The 20,794-nt window shown below is 38.8% G+C and overlaps 1 protein-coding gene across 9 annotated transcripts in view; it reads right to left on the reverse strand.

The window, feature by feature from the left end:
• The window catches only part of FAM19A5 (family with sequence similarity 19 member A5, C-C motif chemokine like), a 416,518-nt gene extending 397,193 nt beyond the window's left edge, over positions 1–19,325 (reverse strand). For all 9 annotated transcript variants that reach the window (XM_017811596.1, XM_017811592.1, XM_017811594.1 and 6 more), the window contains exon 1: positions 18,784–19,325. In XM_017811596.1, the coding sequence (XP_017667085.1) occupies positions 18,784–18,895 (112 nt within the window). In that variant the 5' untranslated portion in view covers positions 18,896–19,325. The remainder of the gene's footprint in view (positions 1–18,783) is intronic.
• Between the last annotated feature and the right edge of the window lie 1,469 nt (positions 19,326–20,794).

A 20,794-nucleotide genomic window follows, 5' to 3' on the forward strand; every position in this document is an offset into this window, starting at 1 on the left:
TGCATAGTTGAGTTTGCATAGTTGAGTTTTTTCAGCTAGAATTCTGTTTCTACATCAATTAAAACTCACTTCCACTTAAATCCTGAACTAACATTGTCCTTTTTTTTGCCCCCTTGTTGTTTATTCTTCTGATGTACCTTACATCTATCTCTAAGCTGCTGTTTAACTAACAAGCCAAGCAGTTTTCAACTTCATTTCTGGAGTGGACATTCCATTTTTATGAGTATACATCCATTCACTTTTTTCCTTAGATCAGTATGAGTTTCTGAATAAAGGGAATTATACACAGCTTTGCTAATGAAGTCTCAACAATGCTGTCTATAGTGACATTAACACTTCTCTATTTTCTAATTCACCTTGGCACATCTTTTTCACAATCTCAGTAATGATTCACAGCTATCCTGCAACTAACCACCATGCCAAGGATCTCTGTTCCTGGAAGACGATAGATGAGCTTTCATTTTACTGCAGAAATTCATGCTGATAATTAAGAAACAGAATCACAGAATAGTTAGGATTGGAAAGGCCTTCTGGAGATCATCTAGTCCAACTCCCCTGCCAACGCAGGGTCAACTAGAGCACATTACACAGGAACACGTCCAAGTGGGTTTTGAATGCCTCCAGAGAGGGAGACTCCACGACTTCCTGGGTTCCTGTTCCTGTGCTCTGTCACCCTGAATGTAAAGTTCTCTCTCACATTGAGGTGGAACTTCTTGTGTTTTAGTTTATGACCATTACTCCTTGTCCTGTCACTGGGCATCACTGAAAAGAATCTGGCACCATCCTCCTGGCACCCACTTTTGAGATATTTGTATGTATTAATGAGATCCTCTCTCAGTCTTCTCTTCTCTAGACTAAACAGGCCCAGCTCCTACTGTCTCTCCCCATATGAGAGATGTTCCAGACTCCAGTCATTTTTGTGGCCCTCCACTGAACCCGCTCCTTGTCTTTCTTGAACTGCAAAGACCGGAATCGAACACAATACTCTAGATGTGGCCTCTCTAGGGCCAAGTGGAGAGGGAGGATCACCTCCCTTGACCTGCTGGCCAAACTCTTCTCAATGAACCCCATATGATGCTGTACTTCATCCAGCTGTAGTCTGCTCCCATTTTTTCTAAGTCTTCACTATCATCCCATAGTGTTATACTTTTTCTGGTAACATATCAGTAGGATTTTAAAACGTGAGCTAAATGATACACGTTAACCCTAAATGCATTTGCTTCTTCAGCATCAGATAGAAGGTATTCTTTAATTTTATTTCAAACCTTTACTTCAATAAAAAATATCCCAGACTCACACTGTAGCAAATAATGCCATTGTAAAATCAATTGTTCTAAAATAGGAAAGCCAGAAAAACAACAAATTCTACATAGAGAGACTACTGCAAGAGCTATTTGATCTTATATGTAGAGGAAAACTGTTAATACTTTTCATTTAGTTGGAAACAGCTGTACTCCTAACTTTACTATGTGGAAAACAGGAGGAGAAATAGCTGTTTAAAAAATCATATCATTTTTAGTGAAAAATGGATACAACTTTGGGAATAATTGCTGTTGCCAGCAGGTTGTTAGAAAATAACCAGTAATGCATTGAAATAAAACGTAGTAAAATTCAGCAGATTTTTAAGTAACTATCAATGTGAAAATGAACTACAATTATCAACTGTTAGCCTTTTCATATATAAAGAGTACAGAATTACAGCTTAAAATAAATTCTCCAGTCACTTACTAGTAGTTGTGACTAGTAGCTACCTAAATGTATCAGGAAACTGTTGCAAAGGGGAGCCTTGAAGTATAAACAGAACGTAACCACTTTATCCCTTTCTGTCATTCTTTTATTGCAAGTTCTAAGAACTTGATCAATGAAACAAGATACCCTAAATTATTATGGTTTTTCACTATCATTTTTCTAAGTGAAGAATTACATAGTGGAGGAGGAAAAGATGCACTGGGATTCACTGAAGATTAAGCCTTACCCTATTGTCTCTTTTCCCATGTCAATCCAGTGAAAGAAAATATTGATAGCCTTTCTTCTATTTCAGTAAGTGTACTGTCCTTTAGAAAAGGGGTCAAACCAATTATTTTCCTGTAGAGAATATGACACAATATTTTCTAATTAGTGAAGTAACTGTTTTTCTGTAAATCCAGTTACAAGACCTAGATCTTGAGTTTTAGTGTGCATGTGCAGAAATGTACATCACATTTATTTAGCTTGGAAAGACTGTTCGTTTCATTATGACTCCTGGTCAGGCACTAAAAGTACTAAATCATGCAACAGTTTGACACCCCAGTGCTGGACATGTTCCCAGCTGCTGATAAGAATCTGATCATCTTTTCCTAAGCAAAATATTGAGTAAAGCAGTAAAAAACCCTCCTGTCTTACACCACCTGTCAGCTGGGCTTCAACCCAGACCACCAGTCTGAGACAGCACCTGTGGCGCTGCTGGATGACCCCCACATTATAGACAAAAGGAAGACAGTCATATCAATTCTAACAGACTTGGCACCTTTGATGCAGCTGATCTCCAAATACTCTTACTTTCATCCCAAAGACAGCTCCACAGGGCAAGCAGTAATAGCCGGAAATGACTTGGGTCATTTGTCTCAGACCACAAATGCTGAACAGTACAGGCATTCCTTTTCTCTTCCCTCTTCAGGCTCTCACAATGCTCACACCCCTGCTACTTAGTCCTCATCAGGATCTAGATCTGCTCAGCAAGAGCAGCAGAAGCAACACACAACATTAAACTCTACCCTATGCCAAGCATGAACATAGACAAATTTTGTAAAAATCTCCTGTTTAAAGAGGAGCCGGTAAGAACTGAATCCAGGAAGGCCAAAATAATGCTGGAAGCTTGAAAGAAGTGCTAAAAAAAGCAAACTTTCTCTAGAATCGCTTCCATTTATAAATATGTTTGTGCCACTAAAACAGGTCACAGCTTCAAAGACTTATTTTCTTCTTCATCTCTGGCTCAGATACCATGGAAGCAAAAATGTCCCCCGGGTTTTAATCTGAGACTTACTGGAACTCACCTGCTTTACAGTCATGGGTTGGTCCTGGTGAAGTGTTACTCATTTCTTCAGATCTGCACTGCATGTATGAAAGGAGGGGGGAACTGTGATTTCACGTGGAAATGAAGCTTCAAATGAGATGAAATTAAAAACCATCAACTAAGCAACAAAAATGTGTTCAAAGTCCAGTTCAAATTTTCAAAGGCCTACACTGGTCCATGAAAGTAACTTTTAACCCCATCAACGTTCCAAAAAAACAAGTATGTTTGTCATTCTTCACAATGAAGTGTAAGAAACAAAAAGTTTATGATGATATAAGCATCACTGTGATACTAATTCCCACAAGATTAATGGAATAGAATCCAAACCCAATTTATTCAGATTAATTTACCTTCATTTTCTTCTTTTACACACAAAATGGAAAGACTCCTATAAATTAATTGAGCTATTTATTCTCCAAAGGAGAGAGAGGGACATGCTTGTTGGCAGTGTTTTATGAACCTGAAAGGTAATGGGGTCCATTAAACTCTTTGACACTTGTTTTTGAGCTTCACAAAATTAGTCTGTACTTCATATTTGAAGTTTTAAAAAGACTAGTTTCCCTTGCCTGATTCATCTACCAGCCAATTTGCTGGTCACAAGAATTTGTGCCATAGATTTTTAGTCCCTTGAGGTAGTAAGTCTTTCATAAAAGGCAAAAATAACAGATGCATTATAACTATCCTGCAAAAGCACATGCCCCAATCACACTTTTTCAATGTTACTGAAAACATAGGAAGAAAATGCATTTATGTTTAGAAACATGTTGTTAATGTAAGATCAATATTCTTCATGGAAAATTGAAATTCATCTTACATAAATCTATTTTTTCATACGTACATAATCTAGTCAGGTAATGGAGAAATAATCTACCGTAACATGAGTCTTATGCTGTGCATACTTGTACTCTAATCGGTACAGACAGAATCACTCTCCAAAACAGGCTGTAGGAAAAAAGGTACTAATTTCCAGTATTTGCAGAAGTTTCACATATAGATGAAAAAGTTTTCAAATGTTGTAGAAACTAAATTGAACAGAGAACTTCAGCACATTTTAAGTCATACCTCAAAACTACCTTTAGAAATCTATCTGATTTCAAAATAAGCTGTGTACTTAATTTCAACAGAAGTAAGAAATATCGAGATACCATCTGCATGAATTTCATATGTAGAAGCTCTTCTTCCTTGGTTAGCTCCACTGGCTCAGACGCTTCTACAAATTTCCAATGTGTTGTTTCAGTATTAGTCACCTTAAATTCAAGTTCAGGAGAAAAAAGTCTTCTCTTTTCACCATTAATTCTCTTTCATTATCTGCAATTGATTTAAAAGGAGTCTTTTCCACTGTTTACAGGCAATAAATCATTCCTCATCTTGCGTGTTTAAACCTGCTCAAATTCCTTATTCTCAGGAATTAAACATTATGGTAATTTTCCTGGAATAATATCAACTGTTAACATATGCAAGTTTTAAATGTATCAAGCAACATTCATTCTGCCTGAGTGCAGTCCCAACAAGAGCTACTTGTGGGAGATAATATATTTGTATGGTTATAACTATTGTGTTTTATAGAACTAAACATTGCAACAGTGGATGAACCTCATGGCCAAGATTCATGTTAAGTGTACACAGCAACTGAATGAGTTTGCCAATACATTTTCTATAAGATCTCAATTTTCCTGTCCCTCAGCTAAAATACTACCAAAGGTAGGAACTAAAATTTTGACAGATTGTTACCACTTTAACTACTCCACTACAGCAGTTCTTGCATTAAGCAAAGAGACAGAAGTGGATGCTCTCAGCAGGTACAGCTTCCTGAGTAGTAGTAATGTTTCGGTCTCAGGAGCCTGTGAAAAGATGAAGAGAGACACAGAGGAAGGCTGGACACAGAATCCACAGCCGGAAAGCAAACATGCAACTCAATGACTTGCAGTCCTACACATATCTCATACTCTATAAACCAATAAAGCTATTTATCTTATAGACCTATCTACAGACCTTGTTGTTATTCGATATCAAATATTTAAGTGCTTTTATATAATTTTGCTGAAAGGACTCACAGAAGAAAACAATATTGCATTTATTTACTGATTAAACTACCTCTAAGTAAAACCACAAATTATTCATCTCAAAAATTCCAGACAAGATTTAAATTGTTTCCAATGAAGAAAAACTAACATGGATGATTCAGAGTATCATATGGTCTTCTCATATGTTTATCCCTCTGTTTATATTTCATATGTGTATCCCTCTGCTTATTTTGTTTTATCTGAACTGTGCAAATCTGTCAGCAAAACTGTGTGGAATGGAACAGATTAAAACAGGAGTAAAAAAATAAGAAATATCCAAAAGATAAGGGAGATGTAAGTAAGAGGAAAAGCAACCAACACACAAACAAGCCTCAGCACGAATTCACAAGCTTTCATTATTTAAAGACAGAATCTTCTCTGACAGTCTCCATCATATGTATCTGATTTAATTCAAAATTTTACTCCTCTATTATTTCTTTAAATGTATATTTTTCCCTTCTAAATGAGGTTAAATGTTAAAAAAAAATTAAAGCAGCAGCAGCAACAACAAAATCAAATCAAACTCATGGCAAAATGTCTGATATTCCAGGGTGCGGGGGGAAAGAGCAAATTTAGAGATGTGGGGGAAAAAAAGTTATATTTTGATCACTTAAGTTCAGCTACAGTGATATACTGAGAGAATAAATATGTGCATTTATAGAAATATACACTGAGAGGAGTAAATCAGAAAGCAAAGAACATGAAATTGGTCAAAAGCATACTTCTGAAGCATTACTCTTTGACATTACAGAAGAGCTCTGGAATTTTCTTTCTATATGCTTTATGTCAGCATCACTTTCAAACAAAGACCAAAACCAACTAGCTCGGATACCTTCTTCCTGACACCCACTTTCAAGATAGATGTCTTTTGTCACACAAAACATGCAGGACCTCAGTAATATTGATATGCATCTGAAATTTAGATGCCCTTGTCATGACAAAGGATATATAACCATCACATCCACCAAGGCTCTCCAGCATTTTGGCAACTTAAAAGGTTTGTTCAAATTACATGCACTGAAACTGAAAGCATATTTTTTCTCAGCACTTCAGTTCTCACCCTCTGAGCATAATCATATCTATTGCTTAATATACTTTCAAAATAATTGAAAATGGCAGAAGAAAACTTAAACTCTAATTTTAGATGTATTATATTTTCTGCACACTGCCAATTTACTAAGTTCTAATAAGGTACTTACACTCAAGCCTACAGTACGCTATATCACAGAGTTTATAATTGGGCTCAGAGAACTTGAGGCAGGGGAAAAAAAGAAACAAAACACAAAAAAAGCCCAATTCTCAAATCTCTGCAGATCTAGCAGTTGGGAGAAAAAGTCTCTACACATATGTCAAGTTAATTTGTCTGAGAAATCACTGGCAAACTGCGATTCACATAGCTGTTCCTGTCATACCAAATAACAGAAAAGCACTTCAGGAAGTGGCAAGACAAACAGTAGGGTCAATTCACCTGACCTTAGAAAAGAAAAATAAGAAAGCAAAACTGAAAAATATAGAGATATAGAAAATTAATACTGGGACTGTATGGCAACACCAAGCACTAAATTCTAAAAGAAGCTCTCAGGAAGGAAATGGTTATCAGTTATTACAAGGAGTGAAAGAAAAGGCAGTGAAATACATTGGGAATGTGCTCTAATAAGATAACATAGGAGATGTTTTCTTGAGTTCTACATATTTGGAGACAAAAAAAATTCAGGGAATTAACTAAAAAAATGAGACAGGTAGGTGGTTCATTTGATTTTGCATCTGTGCTGGTATTAAAATACCAAGAGAAAAATATTGCTTTCACTCTGCGAAATAGAGGATTCTAAAGGACATCCTTTTCCTCTATAAAAAGATGAATTACCTGAGAAAACATTAGACAATGAATTTTAATATTCCATATTCTGTATACAATGTCAATCTTATGAAGTCAGTGTAATATTTGTGCCAAAGAATATACTGGTATACCTACATTGCCATCAAATGTCAGAATGGAAAAAAAAAAGCATTAAGCTGTTTCATAGGAAATGCTTTTGAAATGTCACCAACTCAAGTATTATAAATTGTTTTTAAACGAATTCAACGAAATTATATCCAAAATACTCAAACTCCATTTATTGTAATTACAACTGGCAGTTCATGCAACTTATCATCCTAAGAGTCACAGCAGCACTTCATAGAACTCTGCAAAAACACTGGGAAAGGAAGCCCTTCTAATACCATAAATGTTAAAAACTTTCTTCAATAATGTTCTGGTTTTGGCCAGGATAGGGTTAATTTTTTTGCAGTAGCCAGGAGGTGGTGCGCTGAGGACACAGAGATTATTCTTTACCACCTCAGTTCATTGCTAGGGCAGGAGAAAGGGACTCTTGCAGGGAGAAGGGGTTCCTTCTGGTCAGGAAAACATGGTGGGTAGAGCATCCGGGATTGTTTATTGTCGCAGGGTCCACAGTGAGAACTTTTGCATGTAAATCACACTCTCTTTTATACATTTTTGTTATTCATATTGTTGCTGCTACTGTTCATTTTCTTATTTCACGGCTGTTTGCAGCAAATTTTTCTTACCTCAACCCATGATCTTTGTCTTCTGTGCCTCCAGTTGAAGGGGAGAGAAGGGGGAGCAGCATGTAGGTCTTTTTAAGTGGAATTACTAAACTGGAAAATATCATTCCTAAATCTCAACAATTAAGGCATTCTAAAGAACATTATAATAGAAAATAATTACATTTGTAGACAAGATCGAGGTAGAGCTCCCCAGTAACACAGGCAGCACAACCAGAATTGGTCAGCTTTAAGACAGAATGTCCATGAAGATATATACTCTGGAAAAAGGTGAAAAGCAATATATTCCTTGAACAAAAACATATTGATAAAAGAATGAGGTATTGAAGGCAACAAATCTCTCCAGATGAAAAGGACTGTAAAAACAGCACTCACAGTGAAGAATGTAGAACTGGGGGAACATCTCAGGTCATAAAACCCAATATCCTCCCAAAAATAACCACATAACATGAACATTTTGATACATAGCTCTTATGTTCCAGGTGAGAGAGAAGGAAGAGCAGAAGTCAAGGGGGTGGCACTTCAACGCTCAATGCACTTTGTACCTGGTTTTATATTCAAGGCAAGCATTTCTAGTCTTCTTTGCCCTTTATGCTTCTTATATACATTGTTCACATTTAAACCTTTCCTTACCTAAATCAGTAGCAGATAAAGGTTATTCAAATGTTTTAATCACACTATAAAAGGTTGCATGGGGAATGTGTTCAATATTGTTCCATATGGAAGAGGCTTAAAAAATGAACAAAAAAGAATGGTAAAGCTGATAACTTTTGATACAGTCCTTGAAAATTCACCTAGTTTCCAACTTTTGGGGGAAAGACAGCATTTTTTGAGTGGTAATACTGACAAAGAAACCAGAGACTTTATAGTAAGACAAAACACATCGCAAAAAATATTTGGGATACAAGCTGTTTTGCAAAGATGTTTTCCGACTATCCCAGTAATTTATGCCAACTACATCCCTCAAATTGTACAAATCCTTTGCTGCAGTTGTTCAATATCTTGACCTACATTCTTAATTAATCTGTATCACAAGCCCATTTTTCTATGTTTTTTTCTTCCGTACAGAAATTCTGAATCAGTTACTTGACATGAAAATAAAATAAGCAGCATTCTAAAGATGTTTTAATGAAGGACTAGATTAATGTGATAACACGTATGTTAAAATCTTAGTAAGTTGTCCAACCTGCCTTATAGTCAACAAAGACAAGCACTTCTGCAGCACAAGTTACCTCAAACTACATCATGTATCTAAAAGAGGTCACATGAACTGCATTGTAAAAATGTCTATGTTTCCACTGACTTTACAATGAGATTACGGTAAATATAGATGACTATACTGCAGAAATCTAAAGTAAGGAAAGACCAGTCCTGTTCAGATGAAACTGAGACTATTTCTCAGATGTTTCTTTTAATCTATCTGGATCTGAGTTCCACAACATATATATTTGGTTTTGCTGGTTTTGGTTGTTTGTTTGTTTTACAGTTGGAGATAACTTAAAAAGAAGACATCTCTGAAAATTCCTTAAAACGATATCTTAAAAGAATCATTATTCCAGGTATTAGGCTATACAAAGACATGTTAGGTCAAATGCTTTATAGCAGGTAATTTCAGGGAAATTATTGCCTTTAAGAAACACTCAGTGATTACAAATTTTAAAGCCTCTTAGTTTTATTTTAAATATTGATGTGGGTTTTACTGAGCACATATATACATCAAAACCATATATAGTCTCATCTTAAAAATAATGTTCAATAAAGTACTACTGACCATAGATACTTAGAAAGCTCTGGAACACCTTTCTGATATTTTTCAATAAAATTATTTGCAATATTAACTCAGATTATAATATTAGTTCAATTCAGAAAATATTTTTTATTATTCAAGTCTTTATATAGAACTACTTTGGATTTTTTTCAGTGTACAAAAAAATAATAGAAGGAGTCACATTTCTTTTAGGTTGCACAAAAGAAAAGTGTCTATCTATTTTTTGGTTCAAAAAATGAGAAACTGGTGAACTCTTTCAGTAACACTAGACAATGCTAACAGTAACAGGTAACCTTTCATGCTTGTTATGCTTGTACTTAGTTTAATTTAAAGCAAGAGAACAAAAGTCATAGATTGGTTTGGGTTGGAAGGGACCTTTAAAGACTATTTAGTCTTAACTCCCCTGTTATGCACAGGGACAACCCCCACTAGACCAGGTTGCTCAGAGCCCCACCCAGCCTGGTCTTGAACACTTTCAGGGATAGGGCACCCACAGCTTCTCGGGGCAACTCGCCACCCTCACAGTAAAGAACTTCTTCCTTATATCCAACGGGAACTACCCTCTTTCAGTTTAAAACTATTGCCCTTTGTCCTGTCACTACAGGCTTTTGTAAAATGTCTCCCTCCATCTTTCTTATAAGCCCCCTTCATATATTGCAAGGTCTTTCCAGAGCCTTTCCTTCTGTAGGCTGAATAATCCCAAGTCTCTCTGTTGGTCTTCATAACAGAGGTGCTCCAGCCCCCTGACCATTTTTGTGGGCTCTCTCTGGGTCTGCCAGAAGTGGTGCCAGAAGTCACTGTTCCCACAGCATTTTGACATTTCTGCTTGCAATCAAACCACTTGAACAGTGGTTTAGCTTAGCTTAAGCCCACTTCTGTCATCTGGTTAAGATGTTCTGCCAAACTTTGCACTGGTCTAGTTCAATGGAAAAAAAGGAATATGCTGAAAGGAATACTGACATCTCAGAAAGTGATTAGGTATTTCAGGTTAACAGTATCTCAATTTATCAGTGCATCATCTCTTAGAACACTTTTGTCAAAATCAGAGTTCTAAGCTAACCAGCAAAAAAAAAAAAAAAAAAAAAAAAAAAAAAAGACTTCCAAGAGCAAAGGTAAAATCCACCATAAATTATAGTAGGATTAACAAGAACGCAATAAGAATTCCCATTTACTTTTCATTAGACATTAGAACACAAAATTTCTTTTTCATATGTAGTGATTTCTCATATCTGTAAGAATTAAGGACCCTTCTCTCAGATGATGCATACCAGAACCAGCAGGTTCTATAGTTATGCTTAAATACATTTCATCAGTACAGTTCTTCCCTACAGTGGATGAAAAAACAGGAATTAATCCAACCAACATAACTTGCAGTTTGAAATGTTACCAATTTCCTAGGCATTCTGTATTGGGGTTTTACTCAGTTTTTGGTACAGTAGATACAAATAGAACACATCTGTTAACTATGTTCTGGAATTAACCTTGACACAAAACAACACCAGAGACAGTCCCAGTTACGGACCTTCAAAACACCAACAATGGGGTCATAGCATAAATTGCTACTTTCAGTCACAGGCAGAGGCAGAAGGATGCTTTATTACGTAAGGTATGTGATCCTAAAATCATCCTAAGATCCTACTCTCTCTTGTTGGAAGAACAGGAGACACCAGTCGTGGAGGACTTAAAGACAAGGGTCAGACACAGGCATGTGTTAACTCGGGCTGCAAGAGAATAAGGCAGTTCAGCAGAGGGATCATCTACAATGGCTGGTAGCAACAGGACAAAGGGTAATGTTTAGAAGGGCTAATGCCTTCAAACTGAAAAGAGGAAAGGTTTAGATTAGATATTAGGATGAAATTCTTTACTGTGAGAGTGTTGGGGCACTGGAACAGGTTGCTCAGAAAAGCTGTGGATGTCCCATCCCTGCAAGTGTTCAAGACCAGGCTAGATGGGGCTTTGAGCAATCTGATCTAGTGGCAGGTGTTCTTGTCCATGGCAGGAGGTTTGGAACTAGCTGAAAGGTCCCTTCCATCACAAACCATTCTACAATTCTATGAGTTAAAAATACTAAAAAAAAAAAAAAAAAAAAAAAAAAAAAAAAAAAAAAAAAATCAAAACTAAAAATAAGTCACACCAATGTACAGCCTTGAAGGGAATTGTAACAATCAGAAAAATAGTAGCTACAGGTCTCTCTACATATAGCTTGTGTTTTCTTCAATAGCAGCATACCATTTGGCAAAACAAAAAACATTTTGTTCTAAAAAAAACTTCCTTATTGCTGTACTGTGCCACAGGCACAGAAGTGTTAAGATCTGCAAAACCACAGATGATATTGAGTAACTAGATGTTACTCAGTAGAGAACCAGAGGACTTGTTGCTCAGAGACTCCTCCAAAAAAGTTAAAATCCTCACCGCAGAATTAGATGAGATACATTCTTGTTATCTGAGAGCAATCAAGTGTTTGAAGAAAGATGTCCAAAGACACAGATCAAAATAATACATAGGCCACACAGTTTTGAGGACATCAAAAGATCATCACATGAATGCAAAACTCCACGCATTTTAGCCAAAGAAAGTCCCTTGAAAAACATGCACAAAGTCTTTGAAATAAACCTCTATACCAAAAATATTGGAAAAGATAGTCTAAATAAGGTCCATATATTTTCAATTCTGGTAACTTATTTCCATTGCAAGAATAACCACTGATATAGATGGATATAGTGGGAAACAGATAGGAAGAGAAACTAGAAGGAAATGGGTATTTTCAATTAAATATGTGGCAGAGGAGTATTCCATATATTTTCGCATAGGTATACATTTGCAGGGCTAACATAAAACCATATCCATGAAGAGATGACTTCCCAGAACATCTACAATAAGCAAACTGGCCAACCATCTGTGCAAAAAGGAGTGTAACTTAAACAGAGAAAAAAATAAACAGATCCTCAGTCCAACAGTCGAACAGCACACCTGATCAAACACGAGTCTAAGCGTGAAAACATTCTGGTTTGAATTTAGCAAAAAAGAATATGCAGACCAGGAAGACTGACGTTAATCAAAGCTATCTGGATTTGCCCATATATCTAACACTTCTGTACACAGTTCAGTATCCAAGTGCATTTTTTAGTTATTGATAACATTCAAGGCACACCTCTAGTAAACATTATTGACATGCCAGATGCTGGACTACCTGTCTATGTGTGTTTTTCATGTAATACACTTACAGTTAGAGCACTCTATAAGAAAGCACTAAATTACATCTTAAAACCTGAGAAATTTCAGACTCTGCTTCTAGTAAAGAAGCATAAGTGAGAAAATACCCACTCATAAGGGCTAATCTCAGTTAAGGACTTACTACTACTTCTTCAGTGGAGTCACTAAGCAAAGACTAAAAGATTAATGGGACCCCAGTCAAGGAAAATCCAATCTAGCCTCTGTTTACACACTTAGCTGGAGCTGGGGGCCTCTAGTCCATGCTCCCAATACTGTTTCATAGTATATGGTAAGAAAAATATAGCACATTACATAAATCGCATAAAAAAAAGCAAGTCAAAGAGGTCTCAGTCTCTCTCCTTTTGATCCTCCTGAAAGACACGGGATACTCCTCTGCCATATATTTAATTTAACATATCCATTTCCTTCCAGTTTCCCCTTCCTACCTGTTTCCCATTATATCCATCTATATCAGTTGGTTATACTCACAATGGAAGTAAGAGTTACCAGAATTCAAACACATTTGAGAAATTGAAAATGGTGCTTACTTATCCTTAAAGAGTTGAATTCAACATTAAAAGCGGTAAGAAGACATTTTGTATGTTGATGCCAACGACTTCTATGTAATACATCATCACAGACTACAACACAACTAGTGAGACAATCTCAGTGTCAGTTTGGTACTCATGTTGACAGGTAGCATGTGGTAGAGGCCATTAAGTGCAAAGCACTGGTTTTATCTCAAAAACTGAACCTATTTTCAAGGGGAGCAGCTGGGATGTTACATAAATAAACAGGATTCAATATCTTGCTTTTCTTATTTAGTGTCAGAAAAGCATTGCTTTCCATTCCTATATACAAAGTAGACTGAAAGAAAGGTTTGACTAATGACAGTTGCTTCTATGTCACATTTATTCTGTTGTAGAGTTTGGGAAAAATACAGTAATTCTTGCGGAAAACATAATAAAATTACAGATCAGCGGAAAATATTTCAAAAATCTGTGGTTTTCATTTTTGAAAACAGAGAAATGATACAAGATCAGTAACAGGAGCTGTAGGCTTTCATTCAGAAGTGACTTGTTTGCATCCAACATAAATTTGCAGTGACCATTTACCACCTAACAGCTGCTCAGCAGCCTACGCATGATGATATGGTAGCTCCTGTTGGAGAGGTGTCCAGGTGACAGTCACAGTTAGTTACCATCCCTGCTGGCAGTCTCAAGTAGCATAAAGGAACAGTAAGACCTAGAGACCATAATAGCCTGTGTCTTCTAGACAGAAAGCGATTCCAGAACGGGACAACAAAAAGGTGTTTCTGCAATTAGCAGTGTCTACCTAATCTGTAACAGGATGTCAATTTAAGGTGTAGTCAATATAATATTTTTCATGAAAACTTGTGGTTTAACCCCAGCCAGCAGCCAAGCACTACACAGCCACTCTCTCACTCCCCCACCAGCGAGATCGGGGAGAGAATCAGAAGGGTAAAGTGAGAAAACTCATTGGTTGAGATAAAGACAATTTAATAGGGAAAGCAAAAGCCGTGCATGCAAGCAAAGCAAAGCAAGGAATTAATTCACCATTCCCATGGGCAGGCAGGTGTTCAGCCATCCCCAGGGAAGCAGGAGTCCATCACACGTAACAGTTATTCAGGAAGACAAATGCCATCACTCCAAACCTCCCCCCTCTTCCTCCTTCTTCCTCCAGTTTATATATTGAGCCTGATGTCATATGAATATCTCTTTGGTCAGCTGGAGTCACCTGTCCCACCTGTGTCCTCCCATACAGCCCCAGTCTCATCAGCATGGCAGTACAAAAAGCAGAAAAGGCCTTGACCCTGCATAAGCACTGGTCAGTAGAAACAAAAATATCTCATTATTAGATATATATGTGTGTGTGTGTGCAGCACAAATACAGAACATAGCCCCATACTTGCCACTGTGAAGACAACTAACTCTACCTCAGCCCAAAGCAGGACTATTTGCATTTTGCATGGTTCCACGTAAAATCTTTGAGACACCTTTTTTTATTTATGCTAAGGGGTTTTTCTGCTAAACAAATTCCACAGATTGAAATGGCAGGCTGCAGAATCAGCCATTTAATATAACCTACCAGTATGTTATCATTACAATGTACTTATTTTGTACTCTGACAGCAAAAGAAATAATGAATTAGGAGATTGCCTCTTTCCATTCCTTCTTACTGTGAAAGAACTTGTACTTACAATGCAGAACTGTAGAGTTACGGGAAATATTTTGCATTTTGGAGGTTTATATTCTTTTTTCCTACTACTATCATCATTTAGTCAGCATAAATTCTGGGCTTCATACTGCTCTCTTCCATACACAGTATTTAAAACAAGAAGGTCAATTTTCTAAGTACTATTCAGTTTTGCTGGTTCCTTTCAAAAAAACCCATTTGCTCAGCCTTAGAATTATTACCTTAACAGAACAGCATAGGGCTCTAATGATCTATTCCTTATGCTTACAAAACAGTATAAAATAAGGAAAACCAAAAGCTCATAACAGCCACAACTTTGCTAAAAGCTGAATCATATGTTGTTTAAAAAGTTATCATTTACATATAAAAAGCTCCTCAGTATTTACAGCAGAGTCAAGCGAATAAATGCACTAAAAAGTACTTCTGAATCAAAACTATGTTATTTAGATTCCTGATGTAGCATGCAGCTGTGATACCACAGAAAATTTCCTTACTCTTACCAAACTTTCTAACATGGTAAAATGCATATTCCAGTTACAAAGAAGAAAAAAATAATTCATTTTACCTTTACAATATGAGGCATTCACTGTAGGTACTTCTCTCTGGTCTACTACTGTTCATTAAACAAGTATGTGGGATGCATGTCTGGGATCCAAAAATGTCACAACTCCTTTAATTCTAAATTGTCATTGAAGGTGGCCACCCCCTACCAGGACAACCTTCTGAGGGTGTTTTTTCTTTTACTGATGCTTCTGCTAAGTAAGCTAACTCCTTGTTGATGACACCAAGGACCATAAACAGCCTATTTCTACTACTTCATTTTTGTCTTCTCCTGTTGAGAGCCTACCAAATTAGACCATTTTTCTTCAGTTGAAGAATATTGCATTATATTTATCACTATAGCAACTAACTTAATTGATTTGATGCAGGTTTCTCTTCGACCATAGGATGGAGCCACTATCCCTAAGTATAATCTAAACATTTAAGAAAGAAAAAATTATCAGTTTATCATTTTACCATATCAATGGGAATATAATTGGGCTTCAGACATTAAAGTATAAACGACAGCCTAATGGGCTGTACATGTACACCCAGAACATGCTTTATAAATACGCTTATCTGCAAGAGGAACTCAGAGTATCATGTTTACTGGTTGCTCTCAGTAATAGGGATGACTATTGTACAACAATTTCCAGAAACAAAGATTGACAAAGTAATTAGGAGAAGGAGAAGCAATGTTCATATAACTGATTCAGGAATAAGATTTGTCATTCTAAGAGCTTAGAAATGGATATAAGCAAGGTAGATCAAAAATTTTATTTACAGTGCTATAAAAAAATGGAAAAATGGAAAAGTTCTAATTTTGTTTTTGAAGCTGCAGAGATCGATTGTAGTAAAATGATACAGTGAGAGAATCCAATATGAGGTTAGTGTAATTAGTTTGATAATATATTCGCCTTTATTGTTTTTTACAGAATGAATGCTGCTTGATATCAGAAATTTAAATAGGTATACTTCCATATACCTGAATATACTGTGTGTGGAAAAATATAGAACACCTTACATAGTCAAGTTCCTTCCTTTTACTTCTTTCCTTTCACTTTGTAAGAAATATGGCAAGCCTGTTATTTTTAAAACATTTTTAAAATCATCATGTCTCCCTCCACACCCAGTTATCCTTTTCTTCAAAAAAGGAATCAGATGAAAAAAGTCTGGTTAAACTTTAGCTGATTTTTAAAAGAATTCATAAAATCTTAAGTGCTACTTTAGCTAGAAACTGCTTCATTTTTTTTAATCTTGATTTTAAACACCTTCCCTCTTTCCACAGAGCAAAAAACATATTTTGCAATGTTTCAAATATTACTGCTAGAAAAAACGTTCATGGTGCTTCATTAACATTTGGAATTGCAGTTGTCAAATCAGTGAAGCATTACATAAATGGTAGAGTGTTTTGACACTGCATATTTAAGTTGCATGATGCTTTTCAGTGCTATAAGAAATGAAGAGCGTACTACATGTTTGAGGAACACCATCTACGCTGGCTGAGAGAACTAATCAGAAACTGGTCCCTTAAGCACACCAGAAAATGCCTTCAGATTATCAGCCAACATTTGTATTGTACAGCATCAGTAAACAATGCAAAAAATAAACAATGCACAATATGTAATAATTCAAAGGGACAACTTCATTCCTTAGAACAAAACGTTGTCAAACCTCTCACTGCTGAACATAAAATGTTTTTAAATGTCAGAGTTTATGGTTAACTCTTTCTGAGGCCATGCTAATAGAAAATATATGCAGAGAAGAACTCACATCATCTCATAAAAAGCCTGGGACTCTCCAGGCATTTCTAGCACACACTTAATAAAATATTTCTTATTACTAACATCCAGATTAATTCCCTTTACACTTGAACTACTCATCCTGTAATATGCACTCCCAGCATACACATAAATTCTTTTAAATCTCACTATGTTGTTTAGTATATCCTCTATATTAAGAGATTGAATATGGCATTATGAACAAAATTATATTATTATTTTAAAGTGTGGCCACTTTAATGTGATTTTTTTAATGAGAAGTGTAATGCAAAATGTGCTAAATTAAAAAATAATTACAAAATATGTTATTCTTTTTGGAATAAGCCATTTACACTGTCACCAGTATGAAGAGTCCTTGTAATATGCAAATAAAAGTGAATTACAGGTTCTCTTAACCAATTAAAATTTTGTTTCAGAAAAAAGAACCAAAACAAAACACACAGAGAAATGTGAATATAATATAGTTGAAGGGAATGGAATATAGGGTTAAGAAATGCAGCAGTATCCTCTTGGAAAACAGCATCTATTTCCTATTCATCATAACCTACACCTATTACAGCTCAACAAGACAAGTCTACAAAATCTTTTATGCCACAGCTAATGAAATGAATACACACCATAGGTAAATTACAAACCTCTTCATCTTAGGTTGGGAAAATACACTGTAGATTCATTTTGGCAAAGCTGTGCAGGTCTCTCCTGATAAATTACATATTTTTTTATTATTGCATAGAAACAGTTTTGTCTATTCCCTTTGAAGCTTTCCCACTTTGGTACTATGGACTAACTTGCATTCAACAGAAGTATGGGCATTAACTCTATTTACATTATTTAACTGCTTGAAAATGATTCTTGCCAAGAGCAAAACAAACAAAGAAAAAAAACCTGGAAAAAATAGACCTTTAAAAGTATTACGTACTTGATTCTTACAGATACCTTATCCACAACTCAATGCTATTAATCGACAATCTATCAAGCCTGAAAAAAAATATACAAAACTCTGATAGCCTGAGATGAAGCTCTGAAACTGACAAAACGAACTAAACTGCTGAGGACATGCCAAGGAAGTGGCAGGGTTTGTTCCAACGGAATTTCAGTCACAGAATCACATATGATCCCAGGGATGTTGACACCTCTCACTTGATTAAGTTTTTGCTTCCTAAAAGGATGAATATAAACAAAAAAGCTCCTTTTCATGGATGATGGATGGAATTAGGAGAGTGTGTACACGGAGAGAGCAGTCAGGGAGAAATCTGCTAACATCTGATAATAAACAGTGAACACTGGATCACAGTTACTATCGCTACAAAGTTTGTTTCTAAAATCCAAGAGATGTTACTGTTTGGACTGGAAATGCCACATCTACAACCTAAGGACATCTCATTCTCCTGAGAAGCAGCAATACTTAAGTATTGGTCTAACTGCTTTACCATAAGGAACTGAGGAGAGACGTGTTGAGGGGCAAGTCTAAGACAAAGTACCTATGCCTGCCAGCTTCACAGCTTGGCCTTTGCCAGAAGCATTACCTCAGGTGGGAAGGGCGTAGACCTATGCCCAGCAAACGCACCACAACAAATATGTACTTACTGCAGTAAGCGATTAGGAGACTGGCCAGGATCATGATAGCCCAGAAAGTTGAAGACATGCTTGGCAAGGTGTTGGCATCTTTCCTACTGCTTCTCCTGGGAGATGGAGCCATTGAAGCCACTTCCCCGGTGGGGGGGAAAGTCAGACAGTTTCACCAGCCAGCTCTCCCCTTGACTGATGGGCTTTCTCCAGGTGTAATCCTCAAGGAAGGCATCTTCCAACGACCCTGCGGTTTATCATCAGCAACATGGTTCTGTTGCAGGAATCATCTTCCAGCCAGAAAGCCAAGACGACTCTAACACCTGCGATACTTGGGCGCAGTGGCCACTGCCAGCTTTCTTCTTGTCACTGTGGTGGGATTCACTGGCGTGGAGGGTTTCACTGCGGCTTGGACGCCACGCGTGCTGCTGAGCTTCGAAGATGTCCCACGAACGACCCTCTTTTTACTTTTTTTTCCCCTCTCCTTTCCTTTTTTAATTTGCAGAAGTTGTTCCGCTTGTTGTCCTCTCCCCCGCCTCTCCGCTCCCCGGGGCAGCCCCCGCCGGTGGGTGCGGGCCCTGGCGGTGCTGACGCGGGGCCTCCCCCCGCCCGCCCGCCGCTCTAGGGCGACCCCCGCTCAGGGCGTCGCCGCCGCCCAGCGCAGGGCAGCATGTCCGCGGGGGCCGCCGGCACCGAGGGGCGAGGGCAGACCGGGGCCACCGCCGCCCGCCCGCGGGGCAGGGCTGGGCCGGGCAGTTCCGCGGGGCGAGGGCGATCCGCGCCCCAGCGCAGCGCCCGCGGGGGAGCGGGGGGCGACGGTGCCCGCCAGCTGCCGAGAGCAGCGGCGGAGCCGGACAGCCCCGTCCCCCCCACCCAGTCCAGCCTGAGCTCCCCTCCCAGCCGGTCCTGCGGCTCGACGGGGCGAGAGGCGGCCGGGACACTTCAGGTGGAGGGTCGCGGTGACAGGTTTTCTCCTCTCCGTGCGCCGCCCGCTCCGCTCTCAGGTTCTGCCGCTACAGCGGCGCCGGCCCTTCAAGTAACCAGAAGCAGGAGGAGGAGGAGGGGGCCGGCGGTCACGCCCACAGGTGCACAGCGCTCGGAGCACAGCAGTCCTTCCCCTGCTCCGCTCCGCCAGCGTGTCCCCGCCGGAGGAGGGCTCCCGCACCGGGTCCCGCATCGCCCCCGGCCCCGCTCCGGCCCCGCTCCAGCCCCCGCTCCCCTGCTCGCGGGGCGGTGCCGCGCCCGGCGGGTGTGGGGAGGGAGGGACCGCGGGGGGACTGTTCCCGCAGCGGCGGCTCCCGGCCCTGAGGGGCAGGCGGTGGGAGCTGGGGCTGCCGAAGGGCAGGAGGGCGAGCCCTGTGGCTCAGGGGGGCAGAGCAGGGTCCGGCCCCCAGCGTCTGCCCACGGCCTCCCGCGGAGAGGCGGCTCGGGGGAGCCGCCGAGCGGGGAAGGGAGCGGGGGCAGTGCCCGCCTGGAGCCCTCTCGAGGAATCTCTCTTCCCGACTGAGACGGGGTCTCGGCTGAAGGAGAAGTGGCCCAGGGAACTCTCTCTCCGCCCCCTCACCTGCACGGTGCGGCTCGAAGTCTCCACGGTGCATCCCACCTAGACACGACCATGGGTGTAAAAGGAAACAATTTCTCTTTCTGTAACCATCTGCAGTCCTTACGGATCCTTATGGGAACATCGGTTTCTCTCACTGAAATGGCAGCGACACATCAATATGAAACTCAGTTTAGAGGGCTTGAGTTCATATATCTGCCAGTAGCCCTTACGGTAATAATAAAAAACTTAAATGTTTTAGGAGGGACCAGGTAGTTGAGCTTTTCCATAGCAATGTCTTCAAATTAATATTTTAAGTTCTGCAGAAGGTAGTCATGTTCCAAGTACAGGAAGACTTGGCAAGACTAGAAGAGGAGCTTGGTCACAAAATGTCCCCATTGTCTCCTCCTTTGTTTTACTTGCATAATGAAAATACCATGAAAAAGCTGTTCCATATTCCTTCAGAAGTCCAGGTTTGTCTGATTTTTTGCC

Source organism: Lepidothrix coronata, unplaced genomic scaffold (assembly GCF_001604755.1).
Source record: "Lepidothrix coronata isolate B3197 unplaced genomic scaffold, Lepidothrix_coronata-1.0 Scaffold32, whole genome shotgun sequence".
Lineage (NCBI taxonomy): Eukaryota > Metazoa > Chordata > Aves > Passeriformes > Pipridae > Lepidothrix > Lepidothrix coronata.